At 37.5% G+C, this 24,945-nt stretch overlaps 1 protein-coding gene across 3 annotated transcripts; it reads left to right on the top strand.

The window, feature by feature from the left end:
• The first annotated feature begins 146 nt into the window (after positions 1-146).
• LOC113098181 (rho guanine nucleotide exchange factor 7-like) lies at positions 147-23,708 on the top strand. 3 transcript variants are annotated; one of them, XM_026263154.1, is made up of 22 exons: positions 147-598; positions 2,059-2,142; positions 6,357-6,441; positions 10,449-10,582; positions 10,798-10,999; positions 13,866-13,954; positions 16,274-16,368; positions 16,443-16,538; positions 16,740-16,862; positions 16,988-17,126; positions 17,621-17,680; positions 17,854-18,000; positions 18,263-18,349; positions 18,922-19,000; positions 19,092-19,225; positions 19,665-19,886; positions 20,040-20,133; positions 20,320-20,409; positions 21,398-21,568; positions 22,067-22,166; positions 22,362-22,416; positions 22,521-23,708. In XM_026263154.1, the coding sequence occupies exons 1-22, from the start codon at positions 434-436 to the stop codon at positions 22,641-22,643; spliced, it is 2,574 nt and encodes an 857-aa protein (XP_026118939.1). In that variant the 5' UTR covers positions 147-433; the 3' UTR covers positions 22,644-23,708. The 3 variants fall into 3 exon arrangements, with proteins under 3 accessions (XP_026118939.1, XP_026118941.1, XP_026118940.1); XM_026263155.1 differs by lacking the exon at positions 147-598 and adding an exon at positions 1,846-1,970; XM_026263156.1 differs by lacking the exon at positions 21,398-21,568 and having other exon boundaries at positions 150-598.
• The last annotated feature ends 1,237 nt before the right edge of the window (positions 23,709-24,945 follow it).

Here is a 24,945-nt window from a genome sequence, read left to right as displayed (position 1 = left end):
CTTTTGCTCAAGATTTTATGTTTTTCTCCGCCTATGGACATGTGATGTTAAATCTATTAGATCCACTAATAACACACTACCTAATATTGTCTTTCATATCAACTCAAGTGCTGCTAAATGTCTAAATATGTCAATGTGTTTCTTTCTTTAGTCTTTAAAGTATTCAGTGACCCGAGCTGCGTGAATGGCGGAAAACAATTGCAGGCTGTTGATTTTGGTTTAACACTAGCTGACATCCTGCCAGATGAAAGAAGAGGAGAGAGAAACCGGACCTGCCAGATAACCCTAAACAGATCGTCATCCCTCACATCCAGGGAAAGGAGGGATCAGAGCCCTCCTAACATCCTGCTGCTGTGCACCACGCAGGATATCTATCATTTCTCTGCATATTCGTTTGCTTATGGATTATTGAGCTTTAGACGCATATGAGGTCATGAATTCGGCTGAACAGACCATCACATGGTTAATAACGCTGGGTGTCCTGGAATCACCCAAAAAGACGCTATCGGACCCTGAAGGCTTTTTACAGGCATCTCTCAGAGATGGAGTGGTTTTGTGTAAATTACTGGAGCGGCTGCGACCCGGTTCGGTTAACACGGTAAGCTGCCAGTCAATGAGCTCATGCAGGTCCATTACAGAGGATATAATGACACAAAAGAAATGGGGTTTTTGTGAATCGGACACAAGTCTCCGCTCGCGCGCGTTTTGCGTTCGCTGAGCGAGCTAGCCAGTGTACATTTGTATATTAACATAGTGTATTCTTTAACTTTTAGTTCTTAAGTTAATTTATTTTAACTGTGAGTGAAAGGAAATTGTGTAGAAATATGAAGAGGAAATCTCGTATAATCTGCGGTGTGGTATTTTAATAATAATCGTAATGAAAAAGTGATCCAAATATGGGACCGTAAATAAATATATAAACTGAAATTAATTAATGTATCTGTTTATATGAGTCGACCGCCATTGACTGGTAGAGAGAGAGAGAGGGAGGAAACGACGATGTCCGGTTTGTGAACGAGTTGTTTTTTGGGTTGGATCTTTTTTAGTGAATCAGTTGAGCACCTGTCTCAATGATTCATTTAGGAATCGGACTCTTTGAACCGAACTGTGTCATTTGTTTTTATGAGCCGAATCGTGGCTGCACTGATTAAATTGGGACATTTTAAATCACAGCGAATAAACAAACTAAATATTCCCCAATGGGACGTCATGGTCCGTTTCTTTTTTGAACTGGTTCATTGAAACGAACCGATTCGCGGAAATGAATTGAACCTCTCTCATCACTAGAAATATTTATATTAACAGTAGTGAAACATTACTTTTTCACAATTAGACAATTTTATTGAAAAAAAAATGGAAATCTGTATGGAAATAATGTACCAGAGTAATTAATAAATTTTAACACAATATTAAAGTGTTTGTTTATTTATTTATTAAGTCTTTGCAGATGAGCTAGGATGCTTATTTGTAACTGCATGGAGTTTAGTATAGTAGTTTTTATGTTATAATTTATTATAACCACATACGCTTTGATATAAACGATAACTGTGGATGTATTTAATTCATAATTCATAAACATTTTCTCAACCACAGTCTCTACGGACAGCGTAGTAGAATGTATTCTAATGTGTAGATCAGTGATTCTAATTACAATACAACAGAACCTGAAATCATCGATACTGATGATCGCAGTAAAAAATGTCTGATGCTAAACAGATTGTGAAAAGTGGAATGCTACAATCAATCATCGACTGCCTCTATTGCATAAACAGCACGTCTCATAGCTACAGCATGTAGGGAAGATGTTAGACTTTGCTCTGACAGCTCAGGTAGTGTTGGCTTGTGCCAGCATGCCCCTCTCTCTGAACCCAACCGCAAGCTATTAGATTACGTCATTTCCGCTATTCCTCCGCCAACTTCCCTATGAAGAATAAGTGGCTTTTTGCAGGAACGGGGCGATGAGCCGTGATGTAAACAAATGGCACACTCGCATAAGTTTTTGTTTATTCTTTGACCGACCTGCTTGGGAGAGGATTGATCTGTTCGCTTTATTTTCAGATCTACCAGGACCCGCGGAAAGACGAGTGTCTGTGTAATATCAGAGAGTTTGTGAAAGGCTGTGCGTTATTATATCACATCGAGGTGAGTGCTCTGCTGCTGTCCTAGTCGATCATTTCATCTGCATGCTCGTTCATATTTCTGTTCACTGATTCAGTGGCTCGTTTGTGTGGTTTGAAGGAAAACCAGGTCTCATCTGAAGTTGGGAACAGACTAATCCTGTGTGTTTTGGCTTTAGTTATTATTACATTGATAACAATAATGCCATTGAGTGCTATTGCTTCATTTCGACTAGTTTTACCATGACGATTTCTTAAATGATTCATGCAACATTGCTTTAATGCTCTTTCTGCAGTGTCTCATTTGTAGATGTCCAAGTAGCTTGCTGTATTTTATGTATACAGACAGTGAAAACTCCAGCTGTGAAAGAAGGATTTGATTATAAAAGCATTTAAAGCCATGATATCACCATCAATAATCAATTTATAAGAGCCCTGTGGACTGTATTTTGCAATTAATTACTGAGAATGAGAAATAACTGAAATGTGACGTAAATGCCAAGAGCATGTATTTCTGGAAAATAATATAGATGTAGGCTATATATTTTAGTTTATTCAGAATATTATTCCAGTCTATTGTAATAGCCGTAAATAATCTAAACGTCTATTCTGGAATAAAGCTTAAACTCAAAATTATGTGCGTGCAAGTCATACATTTCATGTCTTTACTGCTTTTTCACAATACACATTGTTTCAAAGCAGCATCACAGAAAATCATGATGTTTATTATTACTTAATATTATTGCTTACTTATATATCAAACTTCTAAATAGAGCTGCTGTGCCATAGAATATTTAGTTTACACGACAAGGGACCCATGATCTTGGTGCAATTGTTGTAAACAACGGCTGCTGAATTATAAACACGAATGTCCAATGTTTAGTGTAAGGTTTCATAATAAACACTTTCACTTCAGTGATTTACAGGGTGTAGCCAATTGTTAATGGGCGTTGGACCTGACAGTTCTCAATGCAAGAGTCGTCCAGACTTGTTTATCAAGAGAGGTTCTTTGCTGAAAACTGCAGTGCATTGTAACAGTTTTTTTTTTACACTCTTCATATGCTATTAACAGTAACTTCATATGTTTGCAAACATGGTGTTCTGGCAGCTCCGTCTCCGCGCAGATCCAATAGGTGTTGGAGTGAGACTGAATCAGATCCTTCTCCCACACAGTGTTTTATTGGTTTTGGAGCCAGTGCTATTGTTAAACCTACTTTTATGTCTAGATTTTGTGTTCAGATCCAGCTCTGCCCATTTTTCCTGCAGATATCTACGATATGTCTGTACAGGCAATGGCATGCTGTTTCATGGAAAAAGCATGCAATCGACAGCCGAGTATGCATCCATAAACTATCCTCATTATAGTGCAATGCATTGTCACATGACCTTTGATTTACTGCCGTCTCTAAAGTCTAGTGCTGGCTGTGTAATGAATTGCATTCAGAGCTTATGTGATGGCAGCATGTTGTTTTGAAAGTGAAGCTTTGTCAGTGAAAGCTGTTTTTAATTTTTGAACGTCACATTTTTTGCAGCTTTTGGGAAATCTGAGAGGGATTTTTCTTCACAAACACTTCTGTGCTTGTTAACGTTTGGCAGCGTGATGGTGTAACTGAGATCTTTCTGCCCACAGCGGTGCTGTGTGCGTATGTTGCTCTGTGAGGCATTTGTTGCCCTATATGAGTTCTGTTGTGTAGGATGGTTACGGTTCTGTGTGTGTGTGTGTGTTTGTGAGTTTCAGGAGTGCCAGTGTCTTCGGTTCTTCTGGCCAGCTGTGAGAGGTTCAGACAAGCCCTCTATTGTGGTGAATGGAGTTGTGTGTTTGAATGGGCAGAGCTGCCAGCTCATTAATGGTGCTGTGGAGTTTGGCACAGGACAGAATGAAGAGAGGCACTCCACACTAAAGCTGCTTTTTCAAATGGCATGTTTGGACGACTGGTTTAAAGAGAGAGAGCAGGAGGAAATTTAATTCCACTACAGGGATGGCAGATGATGTAATGTAGACATGATGGTGCTTGAGTGTTGGGGACTGGACTTTAGGCCTGTGTCAAGTACTGAATATTAATGAAATGTCTTTGTGTCTCTTTTTTGAGAGGTATATTGGAGCAAATAAACACAGTTTTCTTAATTCAATGATAGGAGAAGGTTGCTTTTATCAGTTCCTGATCAATTCAAAATCATTGTTGACTTTTTTTTTTTTTTTTTGATTGCTACGTTGTGAAAAAAATTCTAATTCGAGTCTTCAATGGCACATGATTCTTCAGAAATCATTCTAATATGCTGATTTTGTGCTCAAGAAACTTTTCTTATGTTTATAAAAACAGTTGTGCTTTGTAATGTTTTTGTGGAAACCCTGATACATTTTTTTAGGTGAATAATACATATTTAGGTGAATAGAACATTCGAAAAAAGAACAGCATTTATCTGAAAAATAAATACTTTGTAAGATTAGAAATGCCTTAACTCTGATTTTGGATCAATTTAATGAGAATAATGAAAATAAAACATCTTACCAACCTTAAACTAGTGAACAGTAATTTAAGTGTATATATTTATAAAAAATAAACAAAATGCCTCTATAATGCATGTTTGCATGAGAACAAATAGTTATGACCAGAGTTACAGGTTACTTCTAAGAAAACATGACATTCAAATGAACCCAGCTTACTTTCCTAATACATGATCAATACTTTGTTTTGGCTATAAAATGGTAAATGGCATATTTTTTAAATGTTAAAATAGCCTGCTTCCTGACTGTGCAGAGAAAACAAGAAGTAAACCATTTGTGTGTGATGTAATTATAATCATCATAGAAGAATGCAAATGAGCTGATCCACCAGGAGACATTTGGTGTGTAGACACAAATCCAGGAGCACTTCTCAATCTCATTGCCTGCATCGTTTGAAGAGTTCAAATCAAGCTGGTGTCAGATCAGGCCGGTTTGGGTTTACTTGGGATGAGTTTATGTGTCCAGATGGCCCAGAGAGCAGCAGATAGTCTGAGAGCCAGAAAACCACACACACAAACACACAGCATTGCCCAAGCTTAGCACAACTACTTTCTTATATTCCCTCAGTGAAGCAGACTCATTTGATAGAGAATCTGTGATCATCATACATTTCTGCAGGTTTCTGTGACTAGAAATTTGGTCTGTCACAAAGAGGTCAAATTTACCCTAGTTCAAGAGTTTCTCTAATGTTGCTTATTCTGTCAGATATGTACATATTTTCATGAATGATTGTTACTTTTCTTCTGTTTTGCATATGGCCTCTGGTTTTGCATATTTAGACTTGAGTTACAATCCATCCTCTGCTTAAACTGTCCATCCAAGTTTGATATATAGACCTGAAGCTTTCACAACGCTTAATGCTTGGGTCAGCATCACTCATCATATTGATCCCTTGATGCATTTCATTTCAATGCATACATTTAAATACGCTGATTTGAAACATTTGCTTCTTATTAATAATGTTGAAACCAGTTGTGATGATCATGATACATTTTTACATTTCTTTGAATAGAAAGTTTAAATGAAATCTTTTGTCACATTTTAAGGGCCAGATTCACTAACAGCTTGCACCAGTGTTAAAATACTACTGTCAGTATGTACTAAGGATGCACAGAGAGGAATTTTTTGGGTCAGATCTTATTGAATATGCATTTGTAGGAATTTCCCTTTCTGACACAAAATTATATTAGAGTATTCAAATGAATGACTCAACATGATTTACTAACTTTTGCGCTTGTCAGAAACTGATATTTCGTGCCTTTATGTAACTCTCAGAAAAACATAAACTATTTTGGGCCTGTTTTGTAAGTAGATCACGCAAGTAGCTCTGCTTACTTGCGACTAGACTAATTTGTGTTGCACTTGGTAGATTGCTTGGGTCGATATGTAAATGCGATGTTGCGTCTGTGTTTTTTAATTTTGCGTGATGTCAGTAAATCACCTGCGGAAATTTCCACGCCCATCAACGATGTTTTGAAATTGTGCTCTCGGGCTAATTTGCCCTGTTTAGTAAATCTGGCTCTAAAAGTCTCCACTGTCGCTTTTAATGAGATTCTTGTGTAAATTATAAAACACTCTCTGACCCTAAATTTTTTAATGGTATGTTATGAATCAAGTCCACCATATATTGCAGATTGAAAAACAGTATTTATCCTTTCGGGAAAGTATTTATCCTTAAGGCATCAGGGTTTATGATTGAGCTCATGCATGTCTCTGTTTTTGTTCCTCTGCAGGTATTTGAGGCCAATGATTTGCTTCAGGGCCAGAACTTCTCAAAGGTCTTGAATTGTTTGGTTGCACTTAACAAAGCAACATCAGGTGAGATACATCTGAAACACCTGTGTTATCCGTGCCATCTGACGAGATGTTTATACAATCATAAAGAGGCATTTAGTTTATTACTAGCATGGAGTACAGTATTTACTCGGAAGTGAGCTAAACCTGACATAATTGACCTTTCGCAAAACACTGCCGTCCTTAGTTACTATTGCTATGTCCGCAAGCCATGCATCTCTCACACTACGTACACATCATTTTCTCACACAATAAAAAGAAAGAGCAGGTTTGGTATGAATCATACCTTTAAAATTTTGTCTTTAAAAAAAATAAATTCAAGCAATAAATACGGTTTTGTGGCTCTTTAATGTGTTGTGACAGATCACTGTAGTGCCTCATTTCAGGCGGCACCAAGAAACAGATCGCTTTTCATATTTACTTAAAGCATGAAATGAATATGAATGAACATCTGAAGGTATTTTATTTCAACTGTGGATAGGACATCAATACACACCATGTTTCAAGTTTAAGTCCACAAAAGTTAATCTACTCTCCTGTCTGATTTGTTTAGCCGCGTTTCCACCGCAGGAACTTTACCCAGGAACTAGGGACTTGGTCCGGTACTTGGTGTGTTTCCACCGCAGGAACCAGGAACTAAATAAAAGTTCCGGGTAAAAAAATGCCCCCCAGAAAGTCCCTGCTGGCGAGGTGGTACTTTTTTAAAGTTCCGGAACTTTCGGGGGCGGGACTTTGGCGCTAAACATCCTGATTGGTTGAGTTCACGCAGCATTGGTTGAGTTCAACCACCATTTATTCGAATCAACATTTTCAAAATATTACTGTTATTGTGTCATGAAATGTAATTTTAAAAGTATTTCAGGCGAGAATGTAGTTGTTTAAAACTCAAATCTGTGGTTTATTTATAAAGACAGTGCCTATTTAAAAATGTGTTTCGCCGATCTCGTATACGGTGAGCTCCACTCGATCAGCGGAAGCTCAGTCCTCATGTATCCACAGAGAGCAGCCTCATCTCGGACAGATCTTCTGATATGTGCCGCTGGCTCTGATGTCTCTTTAGTGGTTAAACATAACATAATTCAGCTGCGGGGTAAATCTAACAGGTTTTCTTTGGTCTGTATTCAATTTATCTATATGTTAAAATGAAAATAAAATATTATAATATAATATTATAAATATTATATTTCGTTTCATTGTAATGGCTGCATATACACATATCCCTGAACTAAGTACATTTCTGCAGCTGTTATTATGCTTAAATGAAAACCAAAGGAGGCAGTGGTATTTTATATCCTATTTCGTTTTATTGTAAATATACAGAGAGGAAAATTACAGGATTTGCGTCGTCGCTGACATCACACTCCCCAGTCGAATGCACGAAGTCTGAACTAACTACCAATGATGCACGTCCAAAATCAGCGTACCTTTTTTTTTTAAATCAGCGGTACTTTGTATTGAGAAACGCGCTCAGACCTACGTCACCAGTCTATTTGCCTAATCTACCCGGTACTTTACACCGTGGTGGAAACGCAGAAAGCAAGGGGTCTGGGGGGGAAAAAGTTCCTGGGAAAAAAAAGTTCCTGGTACAAATGTTCCGGGTAATTTCGGTGGAAACGCGGCATTTGTTGGACATGATGGCAGATTTTGCTTTAAGATTGGTCAGATTGCATTGTCATTTAAAGGGTTAGTTTACCCAAAAATTAAAATTAGGCCATAAATTACTCTCCCTCAAGGCATCCTAGGTGTATATGACTTTCTTCTGTTAGACGAATCCGGAGTTATATAAAAAATTGTCTTTGAACTTTCAAGCTTTTTAATGCCACTTGAAGGGTGTTGTGGTGCTTAAGTCCCAAAGAAGTTACATAAAAAGTGCCCATCCATAAAAAAAAAGTGTCTAACTCTGCTCCGGGGGGTGAATAAAGGCCTCCTGTAGTGAATCCATGCATTTTTATAAGAAAATGTAATAAATGTAATTCAAAATGTAACAAATCATTTTAATGTAGCTTATCTCAACAGCAGCTCTGGGCTGATGACGTATGAGGTCAGCATTGCACATGTGCCGGTGAGTCTCGTGAAAAGCAAGGTTTGTTAACAGGACCAAAGGAAGCAAAGTTTCCTTACTTTAGCTAAGGAAAACCTGTCTCCTCTTGGCTTATATCAAAATTCTCTAACATTCTTCTTTACAAATCCTTGTTTTTTACTTCTAATTATTGACCGTTGTTTTGTTTTGATCTGTCCGATACACTTCCGAGTTTGTCACTTCTGATACGTCATCCTCCCGGACCTGCTTCTATGTACAACAGTGAGCCCAAGCTAGAGTCAAGTGATCATTAAAGGGGGGGTGAAATGCTCATTTTCACTCAATATCCTGTTAATCTTGAGTACATATAGAGTAGTACTGCATCCTTCATAACTCCAAAAAGTCTTTATTTTTATTATATTTATAAGAGAAAGATAGTCTGTACCGATTTTTCCCGGAAAAACACGAGCGCCTAGAGGCGTGACGTGTGGGCGGAGCTAAAGAATCACGAGCGCCAGTAGGATTTTGAGTTGAGAGCGTGTGGAAGCTGTGAAACAGATCCAGAGGCTGAAATTTAACAAGAGCAGCATCAGCAAAGGCGGTATGCTATGTGGTATGTACTGAAACTGTATATATTTGCTTAGCGGTTTGGAAAATGACTAAGTTCCACTTTATGTCGTCTTTTTTTTTATTTTTTTATTTTTTTTTTTTTTACATGTGGAAAGTGCAGTTTGATGACAACATCGCATGTTGTTTACTTGATGTGCTTACGCGCCGATAGCTAAGTTAACAACACAGAGATATTTGAAGCAGTTTTACTCACCGCATGTGGTTCCAACACACGATCGTGACCCTTTTCCGTTGGGACTGCATTATCCTTAAGAAATAAATGATGTGCAATCCGAAATGCAGGGAACAAACACAAACACTTGCACAACTCCGTTGATGCTCTGTAAAAATAAACTCCATCCACTGGTCCCTTAATGCTGTTTCTCTTTTGGTAATCTTGTGCAGGGTTGTCTTGCCCTGGCAACCAAAAACACACTCCTTTTGTGACTTTTCACGACGCTCTCGCTCTGATCAGGCTGTGCTCAGCCTCTCATTGCTCTGCTCTACGAGCGCGCACTTAGGACCCATATTAGGAAATTCCGCTCCATCTAACGTCACACAGAGCCATACTCGAAAAAAACTTTCCGAAACTTGTGACAAACCGGAAGAGGTTTTTTTGGAACAAAAATACTCCTTCAAACGTACAACTTAATTTTTGAAACTTTGTCCATGTTTAGCATGGGAATCCAACTCTTTAACAGTGTAAAAAACTCAGTATGCATGAAATAGCATTTCACCCCCCCTTTAAGTTTTAAATATGGTTATTTTTCTTACAAAAACGCATGGATTCGCTACAGGGGGCCTTTGTTCAACCCCCGCAGCTGTGTGAGACACTTTTTTTTTTTAATGGATGGGTGCTTTTTATATCATTTCTTTTGGACTGAAGCACTGCAACACCCGCTGAGTGGCATCAGCTTGAAAGATCAAAGACAATTTTTTATAACTCCGACTGGATTTGTCTGAAAGAAGAAAGTCAATTACACTTAGGATGTCTTGAGGGTGAGTAATTTATGTCCTAATTTAAATTTTTGGGTGAACTAACCCTTTAAGCTCTCTGTGAAGGGTCAATTGCTGAAACCTCCTTTTGGGGGACGTCATCATTTGTAAAAACAGCAGTAATATATAAAATAAATGCATGTTTTTGTATTTTAATAATGAAATAATAAAAGTGCAGAAAGTTTTCTGAAGTGATAGTTCATCCAAAAATAAAAAAACTTGTCATCATTTACTCATCCTCTACTTGTTCCAAACTTGTATGAGTGTCTTTCTTCTGTTGACCACAAAATAATGTTGGTAGCTGAACAGTATTCCTCAATTGTGAGTCGCTTTGGATAAAAGCGTCTGCTAAATGAATAAATGTAAATGAATGTCTGTTTTGTTAATGAGTGTTTTCTGGTTGTAGAGTCCGGTGGTGAGAGTAATTCTGTGTGTTCTCGTCACTCGTCTTCTCTGCGGATCAAGTCCTTTGACTCGATCAACTGTTCGTCCACTCACAGGAGATCATCCAGACTCAAGTACAACCAGTACCGCAGTCTGGTGAGCATCACAATCTGATGTAGAATAAAAAGGCTTCTTTTAAACCACTGGAAAACAGACTAAAGTTATTTCATTAATAATTGTCAGGTTCTTTTCAGTTATTTGTGTGTAGTTCAAAAACGACTTGGCACACCTGTAATTTGAGTCCTCCGACGAATATAAAAGAGAAGCTGGAACAAATTCTCTCTCTATTTTTTTTCTGTCATTCTCTCTAGGACATGTCTGAAAACAGCGCCCCTCAGGTGCTGGTGAAAGCACGCTTTAACTTCCAGCAGACCAATGAAGATGAGCTTTCCTTCAATAAGGGTGACATCATCCAGGTGACACGGCAGGAAGAGGGCGGCTGGTGGGAGGGGTCTGTCAACGGCAAATCCGGCTGGTTTCCTAGCAACTATGTCAAAGAGATCAAAGGATCTGGTTCGTATTTGTCACGTTACACTTTGAAGAATGTAGCTTCAGAAGTTAAACCCTGACAAACTCTTGTGGGAAGAGAAAAATTCAAGAAAAAGCCTGCTAGAACAGACAAGCAAAGTGAACTAGAGGGTTTGGTCTTGCTCATACTCTTCTCATAGACTGCCAAGAAAAGCAGAAGATGAAGTTTTGTAGACTCCGTTTACCTGCCGACTTTCTTCTGTGCCCTAGTGTTACCATAACATTTTCAGAAAAGAGCTGCTGAGTGTGTTGTGTATAGATCAGAAAATCGCTGCGGGTAGCTGCATGTTAGACTGTCAACACTTTAGACAGCTTAAAATATTTTTTTTAAAGCGTATTTGTACTTGTATCTACGAGGCACTGTGGCACTATGGGAATGTTAAATCTGCCTGGGCCTGAATAAAAAAGGACTTACAGGCTTAATGAAAATGCGCCAAAAGAGAACTGAATGGCAGCTCTCTGCAAAAGCCAAAAACCTTGGGATTATAGGACCATTACAGGCTTACAGTGGGAAATGTGCGCTCATTCGACCCAGCTTGAGTACAGGACCAGGTGCTGCATACAAGGTAGCAAACTAAGAGTTAAAAGAGTAAATGCTAGGACACTTTATCTGAAGACACTATTTGTAATGACAAAACCTTGTGTTCTTTAAACAAATCTGCTGATCTAGTACTTAAAGGGATTCTCCATCCCAAAATGAAAATTTTGTCAATAATCACTTACCCCCATGTTGTTCCAAACCCGTAAAAGCTTTGTTCGCCTCCCAACACAATTTAAGATATTTCAGATGAAAACCGTGAGGCTTGTGACTGTCCCATAAGGAAGTTACACTGTCAAGGTCCAGAAAAGTATGAAAGACGTCATCAGAATAGTTCATCTGCCATCAGTGGTTCAACCGTAACATTATGAAGCGATGAGAATGCTTTTTGTAAGCGAAAAAAGTTAAAGTGACATACAGGAATTCGTGCTCTGCATTTAACCCATCCAAAGTGCACACACACAGCAGAACACACACACACACGGTGGGCAGCCATTAATTCTTCGCCGCCCAGGGAGCAGTGGGAGGTTCGGTGCCTTGATCAAGGGCAGGTGAAGGTGGAGAGAGTGCTGTACATTCACTCCCCCACCTACAAGTCCTGCCAGCCCGAAACCCAAACTCACAACCTTTAGATTGCAAGTCTGACTCTCTAACCACTCTAGCCATAATAAAAAAAAATGCCAGATTTTTTTTATAAATAGAAATGCGTCCTTACTGAATTTAAAGAATTAATTTCTTTAACCTTTTTTCCTAAACTTTTAAAGGGTAGTGTGTATTTTAAATAATCATCTTTTCATAGCCTTATCTCACTGTATGTACGTTGTAGTATAAACACAACCTCTGTCCCTTGTTCTGCAGCTCAAGCTTAAATAGCATGTACACCCCATGATGCCTAACAGATGCTTCCCTCCCATATGTGGGGAAACGACCTTAATGTGTATTCGACCCAGCTTTGAATGGACATAATTTAGGATGACATCATAGCTTGAAAATCCAGGGCTTAACAGGAAGGAAACACCATCTAACAACAAAGACAGGAAGTGCAGCAGCCAGAAGACAGCGCGTCCCCTTTCCTCTGAATATGGCTCCACACTCAAGTTTATTCCTCTCTCTGAGCACTTAGCGGTCCAGACTCTTTTATAGGATTTACTTGTGTTAAATGCAGAAGACATTAATAGTATATTGATTTAATGCGTCATCGCAAAAATGGCTGCAGTTAGGAAGAAGGGAAGAGTGTAGGGTTTGTGATGCATGCATTGTTTTCTTTGAGCTCAGATTATATGATTAAAGGGGTAGTTCATCTAAAAATGAAACTTCTGCCATTTACTCACCATCATGTCATTTCAATCCTGTGTGACTTAGTTCAGTTGTACACAGAAGGAGAGGAAAAAAAAATTCATACAGTTTTGTAACAACATGAGAATGAATATACGATGACACAACTTTTGGGGGAATTGTTCCTATTAAAACTACATGTGTTCAAATCACTAATCCTAAGTACCATATTTTCCAGACTATAAGTCTCAGTTTTTTCCATAGTTTGGCTGGTCCTGCGACTTAGAGTCAGGTGCGACTTATTTATCAAAATGAATTTGAAATGAGCCAAGAGAAAACATTACCGTCTACAGCAGTGAGAGGGCGCTCTATGCTGGTCAGTGCTCCTGTAGTCCACACTGAAAACATAGAGCGCCCTCTCGCGGCTGGAAACGGGAATGTTTTCTCTTGTTTCTTGGTTCTAAATAAATATGACTTAAAGTGCGACTTATATATGTTGTTTTTCCTCATCATGACGTATTTTTGGACTGATGCGACTTATACTCAGGGGCGTCTTATAGTCCGAAAAATACGGTATGTGCAGTTGTAAATCTGATGTTTAGTTCAGTAAGCACCGCTAGTGAATGGTTGGGTTTATGGTGATTGTTGAGAACTTGGGGAAGAGAAAAGGAAAACAAATTTCACACATTTTCCAAGTGGAGAAAAAAGTTTTTTTTAATCAATAAACTTAATGTTTTCATGTGGAAAAGCATGAGAAATGTTCCATTTTGATAATTCCAGGAAGTTCACACATTTTGTTGCTGATATTAGTGTGAATGAATCATAATGGATAGAACTAAGTGAAATGTTCAAACTGTCTTCTTGCTGAAGAAGTAGAAAGATCTCCCCCTCTAGGTATCTAAATCTAATATCGCTGTCCTGACTGCTCACTGCAGGAGAGATGTACTTCAGTATTCAATAACAGAAACAAAATGTTTCCAGATGTTGGTTTAATGTGACCCTTCTTACCTTTAGTACTGTTTTTGCTCTCTCCTACAGACAAACCTGTGTCACCTAAGTCTGGTACGCTGAAGAGTCCACCCAAAGGCTTTGAGACCACTAACTACTGCAAGACGTACTATAATGTGGTAAGAGAGATGTGCTGAAGTGTTGCGTTAGTGGCACGTAACGCCTTCCACATGGATCGCGTTGATTATTTATGATGTGCGTGGGATGGAAGTGGTGCCTCCAGGGAGTTTGTATTGCACAGATATTTCTCTAACCAAATAAACAGGCCCACACCACCAGCCCTGCCTATACTTGACAGATAAGACTAAGGTTTAAGATATTAGGAGTGATTCTGATAACAGCATTGTGTGTCATTTTAGATGGTTATTATGAAACACTGCAACAGATTTTTGTGTTTTTAGACTTACGTGAATACAAAATCCAAATCCTTCTCTTTATTTCCTAATTGACATAAACATCAATATGCCTATTACAAAGTCAATACATACACTACCAATCAGAAGTGTAGGGGTGTAAGAGTTTTTTTTTAAAGAAATTAATACTTTTATTCAGCAAGGATGCACTAAATTAATCAAAAGTCACAGTAACAACATTTGAAAAAGTTGTTGTTAAAAATAAATGCTGTTATATTGAACTGTATATTCATCAAATAATCATGACAAAAATGTATCATGGTTTCCACAAAAATAACTGTTTCAAACATTATTACTTTTTTTTTGTTTTCTGTATTTTTGATCAATTAACAGCAATTCAGTTTTACGTGTCCGGTTTTCTCAGACTTTAGCCTTTGACTTATCCTTGAATTTACAGTCATAAGGCTTTAATCTGGGTTTAAAAGCCTCGCCAAACTAGATTTAAGAGTTAATAATCCAAGTTTAAACACCCACCAGCAGATGCTGCTCTGGATTTGGGTTTGATTTTGTGTCAAGATCCTAAAAATAACAATTTTTAAATCATTTGTATATCTCTCTGTATGCGAATTTCCTTTATTATGCTTCATTTCCTCATGCGGCATGTCCCAAAGCCTCCCTCTGAGCCTCTGCAAACCCAGTGAGCTGTTAATGTGTATGGGAAGGTGGGGTTTTGCCTACATTGTGTGGATCATCAAATGCCCCCACAAGGATATTAAAATAGAAGTCACCTACATTGTGCACAAGGAAAACGGCTTAGTAAACAAACCATCTTAATGAAAATGCGGAAAGCTCTGTGAAGGATGGCTTTAGGGGCAGTTATAAATTCACATCATTAGCTCAGTTCTAAAAACAGTAGAAGTCCCCAGCATGATAGAAAAACAAACCTTTGAATGTGTGATACGCTTCTATGTGTCTTTCTAGAGGGGTTGACAGAGAATGCATGTGTCTGGGCCTCTATTTGCATATTTTCATGTAAATGTGTTGTTATTAATGTCTGTGTTTGATTATCGGTTTATTGTGTGTGTTGGTCTCTCAGTCGTGCCATAATATAGGTCATCTTTTCCATTTCATTGAGTCGGGGGACAGCTGTGCCTGGGGCCCTGCGCTGTCTGTGTCTGTGTGTCTGTGTTGGTTATGTGTCATGTTTGATGAGAATGTGGAGTAACTGACTCTATACTCCTCTGAAGACCAGCTGAAGGTGAAGTGTGTGTGTGTGTGTGTTTTGGGGCAGGACGCTAGTTTGAGGTCAGGCAGGGTTCAGTCTTTTTGCAGCAGCTTTAGGGGAGGAGTCTCAGTCAAGATTAGGACACAGTTTGAAAGGGCTGTAACTGTCAGGCTGTCCAGACGTCCAGTGCTATTGTTCAGGTCAGGGGTGCTTGCATACATGTGTTTACAGAACAAACCTTTTCTCGGTCCTCGCTAATTCTGGAGGGAAAAAATTTGGCCCATTATAATGTGACCTGTCCTGTATCCATAAAGCATATTTCTTCTATATTTAGCTATAGATCTGTCTTCAAACCCACATTAAATATGCGGAAGCACATCTCTTCAGCAAGCTCTGCAGAATTTTATAATTCTTGAAATTGATGAGTGAACAATGGTATTAATTTATTTGATGTTTTCTAAATTTAAATTTTATAAAAATACATTTCTACACAGAAAATTACTAATTAATTATTTTTTAAAAGCAATGTGCTTCTCCTTTTTGTGTAGCGTCATATTCTCCCAGCTGTCTGGTTGTTAATTGTTGAGCATGTGTGATAATAAGAGACCAATCATGAGTACTTACCCCTTTTTTCTTGCATACTGCTGATTTGAACTTTTGGTACTTTAGGCGTTTCAAATGATGTTCCATGTCATTTCTGCTAACTATGAATCAATATGATATTATAGATGCATGACATTTGAACAACACATTTACACTGTTGTAAACTAATGCTAATAAAACTAATAATAATGTTTAAAATGTGTTCTTTTAAGTTGTCATACATGCATAACTGTGGTTCATGTTTTTCATATGTACAGGTGGTTCAGAATATTGTACAAACTGAGACCGAGTACTGTAAAGAGCTGCAGACTCTCCTCTCAACGTATCTGAGAGCATTACAGCCCACTGACAGGTAAGAGCACAAGCCCAGAGTCCAACATTACATAGAGAAGATAATAGTTATTACCCATCCCTCTCTGTTTCTAGGCTCAGCGTGTCAGATATCAGTCACATCATGGGGAATCTGGAAGAGATCAGCTCATTTCAGCAGACACTGGTGCATTCACTGGAGGAAAGCGTAAAGTAGGAGTCCCATCCTGTTCTTTCATTCACTCGCTCACAGTTTGACATCTAGTGGCAGTTACCAGTAATGCACTGTAGTGCTTATCTGGATTTACACTTTTTATGTTTTAGCTCTGTTCAACTTTAACATTCATTTATATGTTTATTTTTAGTAAACCGTTATTATTTTGAAATGAGCTGGTGTGTGTGTGTTGTGTGCAGAGTTCCAGAAAGTCAGCAGAGATTAGGAGGCTTCTTCCTGTCCCTCGTTCCTCAGATGAGGAGCCTGTATGTGACCTACTGCTCCAATCATCCATCTGCGGTTAACGTTCTCACACAACACAGGTGTGTAACATCACAATAAACACACTGCATAGACAACTGATATTGGGCAGAAGCTTTTTATTCTTAACCACTGAGTTTCAGAAACGGCATCTATAAGCGTCTGTTTGTTTGTGTGTATGTTTCAGTGAGGAGTTAGGAGAGTTCATGGAAAGTAAAGGTGCAAACAGCCCAGGGATCCTCACACTCACCACGGGCCTGAGCAAACCCTTCCTGAGACTGGAGAAATACCCCACACTACTGAAAGAGATGGAGCGCCACATGGAGGTACGCAACCGCTCTCTTTGTCAAAATGTACACTAGCATTCAAACGTTTGGGGCTGGCTTTTCAGAGTTTTTTATTTTGTGATTTTGATTTTCTCTAATGCTCACCAAGGCTATTCCATTTTAATACATGTAAAAAATGTAACTTATTCATGTGATGACAAACTGTGTCACACGATCCTTCAGAAATCATTCCAATAAGGTGATTTGGTTTTCAAGAAACTCTTCTTCTTATTATCAATGTTGGAAACAGATGTGTTGATTAATAGTTGTGTTGAAACCATGATATTTTCAGGATTCTTTGATGGATAGAAAGCAGTAGAAATAGAAATGTTTTGTTATATTTACATTATAAATGTCTTTACTGTTACTTTTAAACAATTTAATGCATCCTTTCTGACTTAAATTATTAGTTTCTTTAAAAAAAAATTACTGGCATCAAATTGTAAGGGTAGTTTAAGTTTAACTCACTCATATTCTTCCTTTGTTCTGCTCAGGTGCTTCATCCAGATTATCCAGACATTCAGAAGAGCATGACCGTATTTAAAAGTCTTGCAGTGAGTATTATAGGTCGACATCATTGATTTTCTTTGTTTTCATGACTATATAAGGAGGAAAGACGTGTGAGATGATGATGATGATGATGATGATGAGCTGTTTGTTTGAGTAACGCTATCTTTCAGAATGGGATGCTGGGTTTATCTGTGCATGTGTGTTGTTGTGTCTTCAGGCCCAGTGTCAGGAAGTGAGGAAGAGGAAGGAACTGGAGCTGCAGATTCTGATGGAGTCTATTCGGGGCTGGGAAGGGGAGGCCATTAAGACCCTGGGCTCTGTCCTCTACATGTCTCAAGTCCTCATCCAGAACCACGGCGCTGAGGTGAATGTTACCAAATAGTCAAGAGGTTTTCAGCACTTCCAGTATTTAAAAATAAAAGCTACATTTATGTTAATTTATAATTTCAAGAATCAGAGTGTTTTGTATGTTTCCATGGACTTCTAGTTAAATAAACTAGGTTTAAGAGCAATCTTTTGTTATTTTTATAGTACATGTTGTTTCTTAGATTTTAATTGAGTGGTTTTGAATTAAAATAATAAATGTAAAAAATGTAAATCTTCATTGTAATATTTTCCTTCATCAGGAGAAGAACGAGCGATACCTTTTGCTGTTTCCTCATGTACTTCTCATGTTGTCTGCTAGTCCTCGAATGAGTGGTTTCATCTACCAGGTAAATCTTCTCTGTAGTATAAATACATTCTCCAGTCCCTTCAGTGTTTCACTGCACAATACTTTTTCAGATTTTTGTAGCAAAAATTACTTTACTGCTGTTATTCCCAATATTGTATTAATATTTAAAAACATTTATGTGTGAGTGTGTTTTGCAGTAAAACCCACCAACAATCATTATGTATATATGTAACTAGAATGTGGATATTAAGCATGTGATTACCTTCAGCTTGTTTTTTTTGTATAATTACTGAAATCTGTTATGGTACATAAACCACACGACTATCATACACAAAGCAATGGTTGACAATGATATATAAATATTACTGAAAATGCACAATTGTGTTAAATGTACATGCTGCTTGCACATTGTACATTTTGCATGATTTGTAGTATTATTTCATGTGTAGAATTTCATACTCCATATTATTCTATTATTACACTGTATCATATTACTGTGTTATCACACTACTTTGAAAGACCTCAGAATGGATCTCAGCTGTTTGTTTGGTTGTGCATGTATTAATAAAGCCCTCAAATGCTGACAGCTGATTGGTTGATTGCCTTACGCAGGGGAAGCTGCCTCTGACTGGAATGACTGTAAATAAAATAGAGGACAGTGACACCACAAAAAATGTTTTCGAAATATCTGGTGAGTTTCCCACCCAGTTGCCCTCATGTCATTTGTTATTATTGCTAGATATTGAGAATACATGATACTAGAGCAGTAATGATGTGTGCAGGAAATATGATCGAGCGGATCCAGGTGATCTGTAATAACCAGCAAGATCTTCAGGACTGGGTGGATCATCTACATCGGCAAACTAAACGCACTTCAACCTGCAACTTGAAACCACAGAGTGTTCCCTGCCATACGGTGAGAAACACACACTACCATTCAAGAGTTTGCAATCAGTGCAATTTGACAGAAAATCCTAGTGCTCAACAAGGCTGCATTTATTTGATCAAAAATATTATGTAACATTATGTTTGGGTATGTTTTAATAATGTGACACTTCTGTGACGCAAAGCTGAATTTTCAGCATCATTTCTCTAGTCTTAAGTGTCACATAATGCTTCAGAAATCATTCTTTTATGCCGATTTGGTGATTTAAGAAACATTTCTCATTCTCATCAGAGGTGAGAAAAGCATTTATTTGAAACATGATCGATATCTTTACTGTCACTTTTGATCAATTTAATGTGTTCTTGCTCCATAAAAGTATTAACATCTTTCAAAAAATGATCCGACTCTATGACATATCTATATTAAGAGTGCCTGATATTCGCTCACACCTCGTCTCCTTCCCGTTCAGCTGCCGTCTCACCCTCTCACCCCGTCCAGACACTCAGAGAGTCGAGGTGTGAGCGGCTCTCCAGTCTACCACACTCTTCCTCCCCTCTCTTCACTTGGAACCCCTCTCAGCGGTATGATGTGGGGACCCCTCGAGCCTCCCAAAACCCAGAAGCCCTGGAGTCTCAGCTGTCTCCGACCTGCGCCACCCCTAAAACCCTCAGCTGCCTTGTGTTACAAAGAGGTACCTTTGAACTGTGTGTTGACACATTAATAGCATTTCTAGAAGAAGAATCACTATTAACCAATGGTTTAACCTTTTATTTATTAACTAACATCTGTTTATTAAAAAAGACCCACTTTGGTTAAATGTGTCTAATTTTCTTATGTCCTTCAGGATCTCAGTAAAAGTCCCAAAAGCATGAAGAAGCTTCTGCCCAAACGTAAACCTGAGAGGAAGCCATCTGATGAGGAATTTCCTGTGAGAAAAAGTATGACACTAATGATTTATTGACGTTTATTAATGGTCTGTTACTTTCCACATATGCATGTGATGTATTTGTTACAAACTCATCACATGTATTGCTTCCGTGTTTACTGTTTGTAAGATAGCATAGTAGCTTTATTATATTCTCACAACGTTTCCTTACTCCTGGCATCTTCTTGTTTTCCATCAGGTACTGTAGCTCTGGAGGAGGATGCTCAGATCCTGAAAGTGATCGAAGCATACTGCACAAGCGCTAAAACACGGCAAACACTAAACTCAAGTATGTACTCTCTACAACTTGTGATTTTTCATTTGCTTTGCAATTTTCAAATCTTGCTTCAGTCTTCGACTCTGTGATGGGATTTGTCCATTAATATGAGTGAGGATCCCATGTAATACTGCACATTTTAAATGTTATATTTTTTCTTTCTAAAATTCACTGCATCATTTGAAAGCTTCGGGTCAGTTTGAGCAAAGGCTTTTATTGTCAATTTTTTTTTTCTATTAATCAGTGGATCCTGAAAACATGCATCACTGTTTCCACTAAACTATTATGCAGCACAACCTTTTTCAACCTTGATAATAATAGGAAATGTTTCATGAGCAGCAAAGAAGCATTTTAGAATGATTTCTGAAAGATCATGTGACACTGGAGTAAAAATGTCAAACTCTAAATGCTGAAAATTCAGCTTTGCATCATAACTTAAATTTTAAAATATATTCAAATAGAAGAGTTATTTTAAATTGTAATATTTTCCAATATTGCAGGGTTTTTTTTCTGTATTTGCAGGTTTTTTTCTGTATTTGATCAAATAAATGCAGCTTTGGAGAACAAAAGAGACTTTTTTCAAAAACATTAAAAATCTTACTGACCCTAAACTTTAAAAGGGTAGTGTGTTTGGTATATGAGGCCCATATTTTGAGTCCTACAAAACACCTTCATCTGTCCTGAAGTCTCTGTCAGACATTCAAGTACTGCAACATCTTTACTGCATTAAAAGACATTTGCTATATTAATATATGTTGACTAAATTCTTTACCACTGCGTTGATCAGTCTTACTATTTTCTGCTCTTTTTAACATGAATATTTGTCTCTTTTCCTCCTTCCTTCCATCAATTTCTTTTTCACCCATTTCTCTCTTATGTTGTCCCACTCCCATATATATAATTTTTCGTGCATCATGGGCTTTCCCTTACTTTACTCCTCCATCCTCTTAACCCACCTGTCCTCTTCAATATGATTGGTTTGATCCCCATCCCTAATTAGCATGGCAGGGCACTGATTTGATGCATAATCATGTGCTGGCTGATGTTGACCAATCGTGTGTGGATGCTGTGGGTTGCCGTAGCAGCGGATTTCCTTCCTCTGATCAATCTGAAGACTCGGACTATGACAGTATATGGATAACTCACACTAACAGAATGGGTTCTTTGTCCCGTAAGAGCTGCTGCTCGTATATACATTTTGTTTGCATTGGAAGTGGCAAGCATATCATTTTTGAAGGTTGTGGACATATTGAAGACATGGATGTTCATGAAAGAGAAAGAAATATGTTTTCTGTGCTTTTGCTCCATGGCTTTCATAGGACAGAAACATTCACATTTAATAGTATGCCATCCTAAAATTATCTTTCTGTACATTTCAGGATTATGATAATGAACTAAAATTGAAATAAAAAATACATTGACAAAACATACTAAAAATGACAGAAGAATACACAACAAAATTACCAATTTTACCATTACCATTTTAACCAAAGTTTACATGGGGGGAAAAAATCTAATTAAAAATATTAATAAAACCTAAAATAGTATCTCAATTATACTGAAAATAATAATACTGAAGTATGAAATTAAATTGCATAACCTGTCAGTAAGTTTTTCAAAATGTTATTGTTCCATTTTTAATCCATTTATATTGTTAAATTTGTTTCAGGCTCAAGGAAGGATTCAGGGCCACATATGCTTTTTCCTGAAGAGGAGAAAATTATTGTGGAAGAGACAAAGAGCAATGGCCAAACTGTAATCGAAGAAAGGTTAGATCTCAGATTTCTGCATCTAATTCACTTATTTATTGTATATCATGATTAATCTTCTAATAATATTGTGCACAAAACCAAACAAAAAAAAATCAAAAACACTGTACAAGTCAACTTGGACCAATTGAAGGTGAACTATCCCATGAAAATCTCAGTAGTTGTTTGATGATTTCATCTGGATGTCCTTTACAGGAGTCTGGTGGATACAGTTTATGCTTTAAGGGATGAGGTTCAAGAACTTAAGCAGGTTAGTCCACATACAAATGTTTGTTTATACTTAATGTGTTGCCATGTTGTTTAAATGCAAAATCTGGTGCCGTGACCCGGATTCTCTGATTTTTCCATCACCAGGACAACAAGAGAATGAAGCGCACTCTTGAGGAAGAACAAAAGGCACGGAAAGAACTGGAGAAGATTGTCAGGAAAGTGTTAAAGAGTATGAACGACCCATCCTGGGATGAGACGAATTTGTGAGCTCGTCTGTACATTTCTGAAAACTGCATCTGATAATTGTGTGTTGAGAGTAGTAGAAGTCTCAACTCCTGACCAAAAATACTTGTAAATATTGTGACAAAACTGGACTTGATCCCCGCAGTCACAGTATTACGCTTTTTAAACCTGATCCTTTTCAAGCCTTTTTTGTTTGCCAGTGCCAAGTATCTAGTTCATCTCGTTCATTTTCAGATATGATAAAGATAACGAAATGTCAGGTGTGGTGTCAAAGCTGCCAAAATAGCTTGCAGTTTGATCATTTAACTCACCGTCACAGATGTCATTGGTTCCTAGTCTAAAACTGGGAGTCTCAGGGATGATAGACACACTGTACCTACAAATGTTGCCATTCCTGCATCACTGCCTGCATGCGTCCTTTGATGTTTTCAACCATTAGCCAATATGTTCAATAAGGTGTGACATTCGGTAGGATTTTTCCAATGGAAAACCTTGCAATACAATACTAGAGACATTTCTGAGGGAACTAGTCTTTTTTTTTTGAGAGTGAGAGATTTGTTTTAGGGGTGTCATTTGAAAGTTGCTTTTACAATAAACCTCAGTTTTAATTTCGTCCGGTTGCTCTTTTGCACCTTGCAGCTTGTATCTTTTTTTTTTTTTTTTTTTTTTACTTTTATTATGATCCTCTACTCTAATTTTTAAAGACCTTTTTTGTTATGTACAGAAATAATCCTTTATTGTATTTAATGCTCAGAAATGTGCCTTTTGCGGAAAAAAGGAGATTTCCAGAATTTTGTCAGCATTTCTAGCTCTGTCAGCATTTCAAAGAACCTTTTTAAGAAAAATGTATGCAAGAGTGATTTTTAATTAACACTGAATCTGTGGTTAGAAACCGCCAGATTAAGAGTCTTCTCCATGTTGTCTGTCTAATTTATGTATTTAAATGAAATATTGTCTATTGCTAAATGACTGTGTATTGTGAAATTTCCAGATAACCTCGTCTACTTTTTTCTTTCCAAAGCACTCTCTATCTTAATCTCTCTTTCTTGCTGATCAAATTAAATAAATACAAATTCTTACTGTGACTCTCTGAATGGGATTTGGGTTCTGTCTCATATCTCTCTTGCTTCATTAAATCCATTCTTCTGCTGCCAGATCTCTCCTTGTATATGATGACAATATCCACAATATGTTATGTATTACAAGCCACTCAAACAGTATAAAAATATCAAATAAATCATTAAAAGCAGTATTATTGTAAAATATGAATACAATTGAAAATTACTTTTTTATTTAAATGTTTAAAAGAAATCAAACTTATTACATCGCTTAATAGTTTTCTGGAAACTGATACTTTTCAGGCTTCTTCGATGAATAGAAAGAAGTAGAAATCTTTACTAACATCATAAATGTCTTTACTGTTACTTTTGATCAAATGAATGCAAGATTGCTAAATAAAAGTATCAACAAATTTTTAACTGTAGGGTTTATTATCAAATGCTGAAATTAAAAATGACACAAAATACAGTATTTCTGTACTCTCTCTCCAACCGAAATCAGTATTCATTGGCAATCTAAATTCCTGGCCTGATGCTGTTTCTTTTATTTCTTCGAATTGTATGAAAGAATATCTGGATTATGATGAAAATGTCACTGGGTTGCTCATATGTTTAGCATTGTTTGAGATGCTGGCACAGTAATATTTCAACCCACGGGGCTGCGGTGCAGGTGTGGCAAACCCTCTTGTGCGTCTCACATCTGTTTTCCAACATCGCTACCTCCACCTCAGCTCTATTATGGCAAACAAAGACTCAGAATCCTCAGGGACAGCGAGGCATTGTGGGAGATTTAATCACTGGCTGAGGCTCATGCAGAAGGAGGCAGGTTGTTCTTTTGTGTAAGAACTGAGGCGACTTTGACATTTTGAGAAAGACTGACGTTTGGGACGCATTTACATAATGACAAAGCCTGGAGAACAGTACAGATAGACAGAAAATGTTAAATGTCACTTAACTGAGCTGCTCTCAAAAGTTTTAATTGTGTTAACAAAATCAGATTCCCAGCAACTGTACATGGACTGTTAGACAGCCATGAATGGCTAAAGAAGATTTCCATGTAAGAAATGATGCTTGCCACAACCTTAATCAGGATCAGTGCTGGGTGTAATGCATTTCTAAGTAAATGATTACTGTAATTTGACTACATTTCTCTTGAAAAAGTTAAGTAAGGGAATTACCCTTATTTTAATTAGTTACTTTAATCTAAATGCATTCAATATTGTATAGAGTATAGAACAGTTCTATAAAACAATAGTTTAACATAAATG

This window comes from Carassius auratus, unplaced genomic scaffold, assembly GCF_003368295.1.
Source record: "Carassius auratus strain Wakin unplaced genomic scaffold, ASM336829v1 scaf_tig00216437, whole genome shotgun sequence".
Lineage (NCBI taxonomy): Eukaryota > Metazoa > Chordata > Actinopteri > Cypriniformes > Cyprinidae > Carassius > Carassius auratus.
This window is presented reverse-complemented; position numbering and strand designations above follow the sequence as displayed.

What these genes read in the sequence shown, in the direction of transcription:
- LOC113098181 (XM_026263154.1), top strand. Translation starts at nt 434, where the DNA reads ATGAATTCGGCTGAACAGACCATCACATGGTTAATAACGCTGGGTGTC. An exon ending in AACGTTCTCACACAACACAG is followed by an intron (nt 16,863 to 16,987) that starts GTGTGTAACATC and finishes TGTATGTTTCAG; the next exon opens with TGAGGAGTTAGGAGAGTTCA. An exon ending in AGAGTGTTCCCTGCCATACG is followed by an intron (nt 19,226 to 19,664) that starts GTGAGAAACACA and finishes CTTCCCGTTCAG; the next exon opens with CTGCCGTCTCACCCTCTCAC.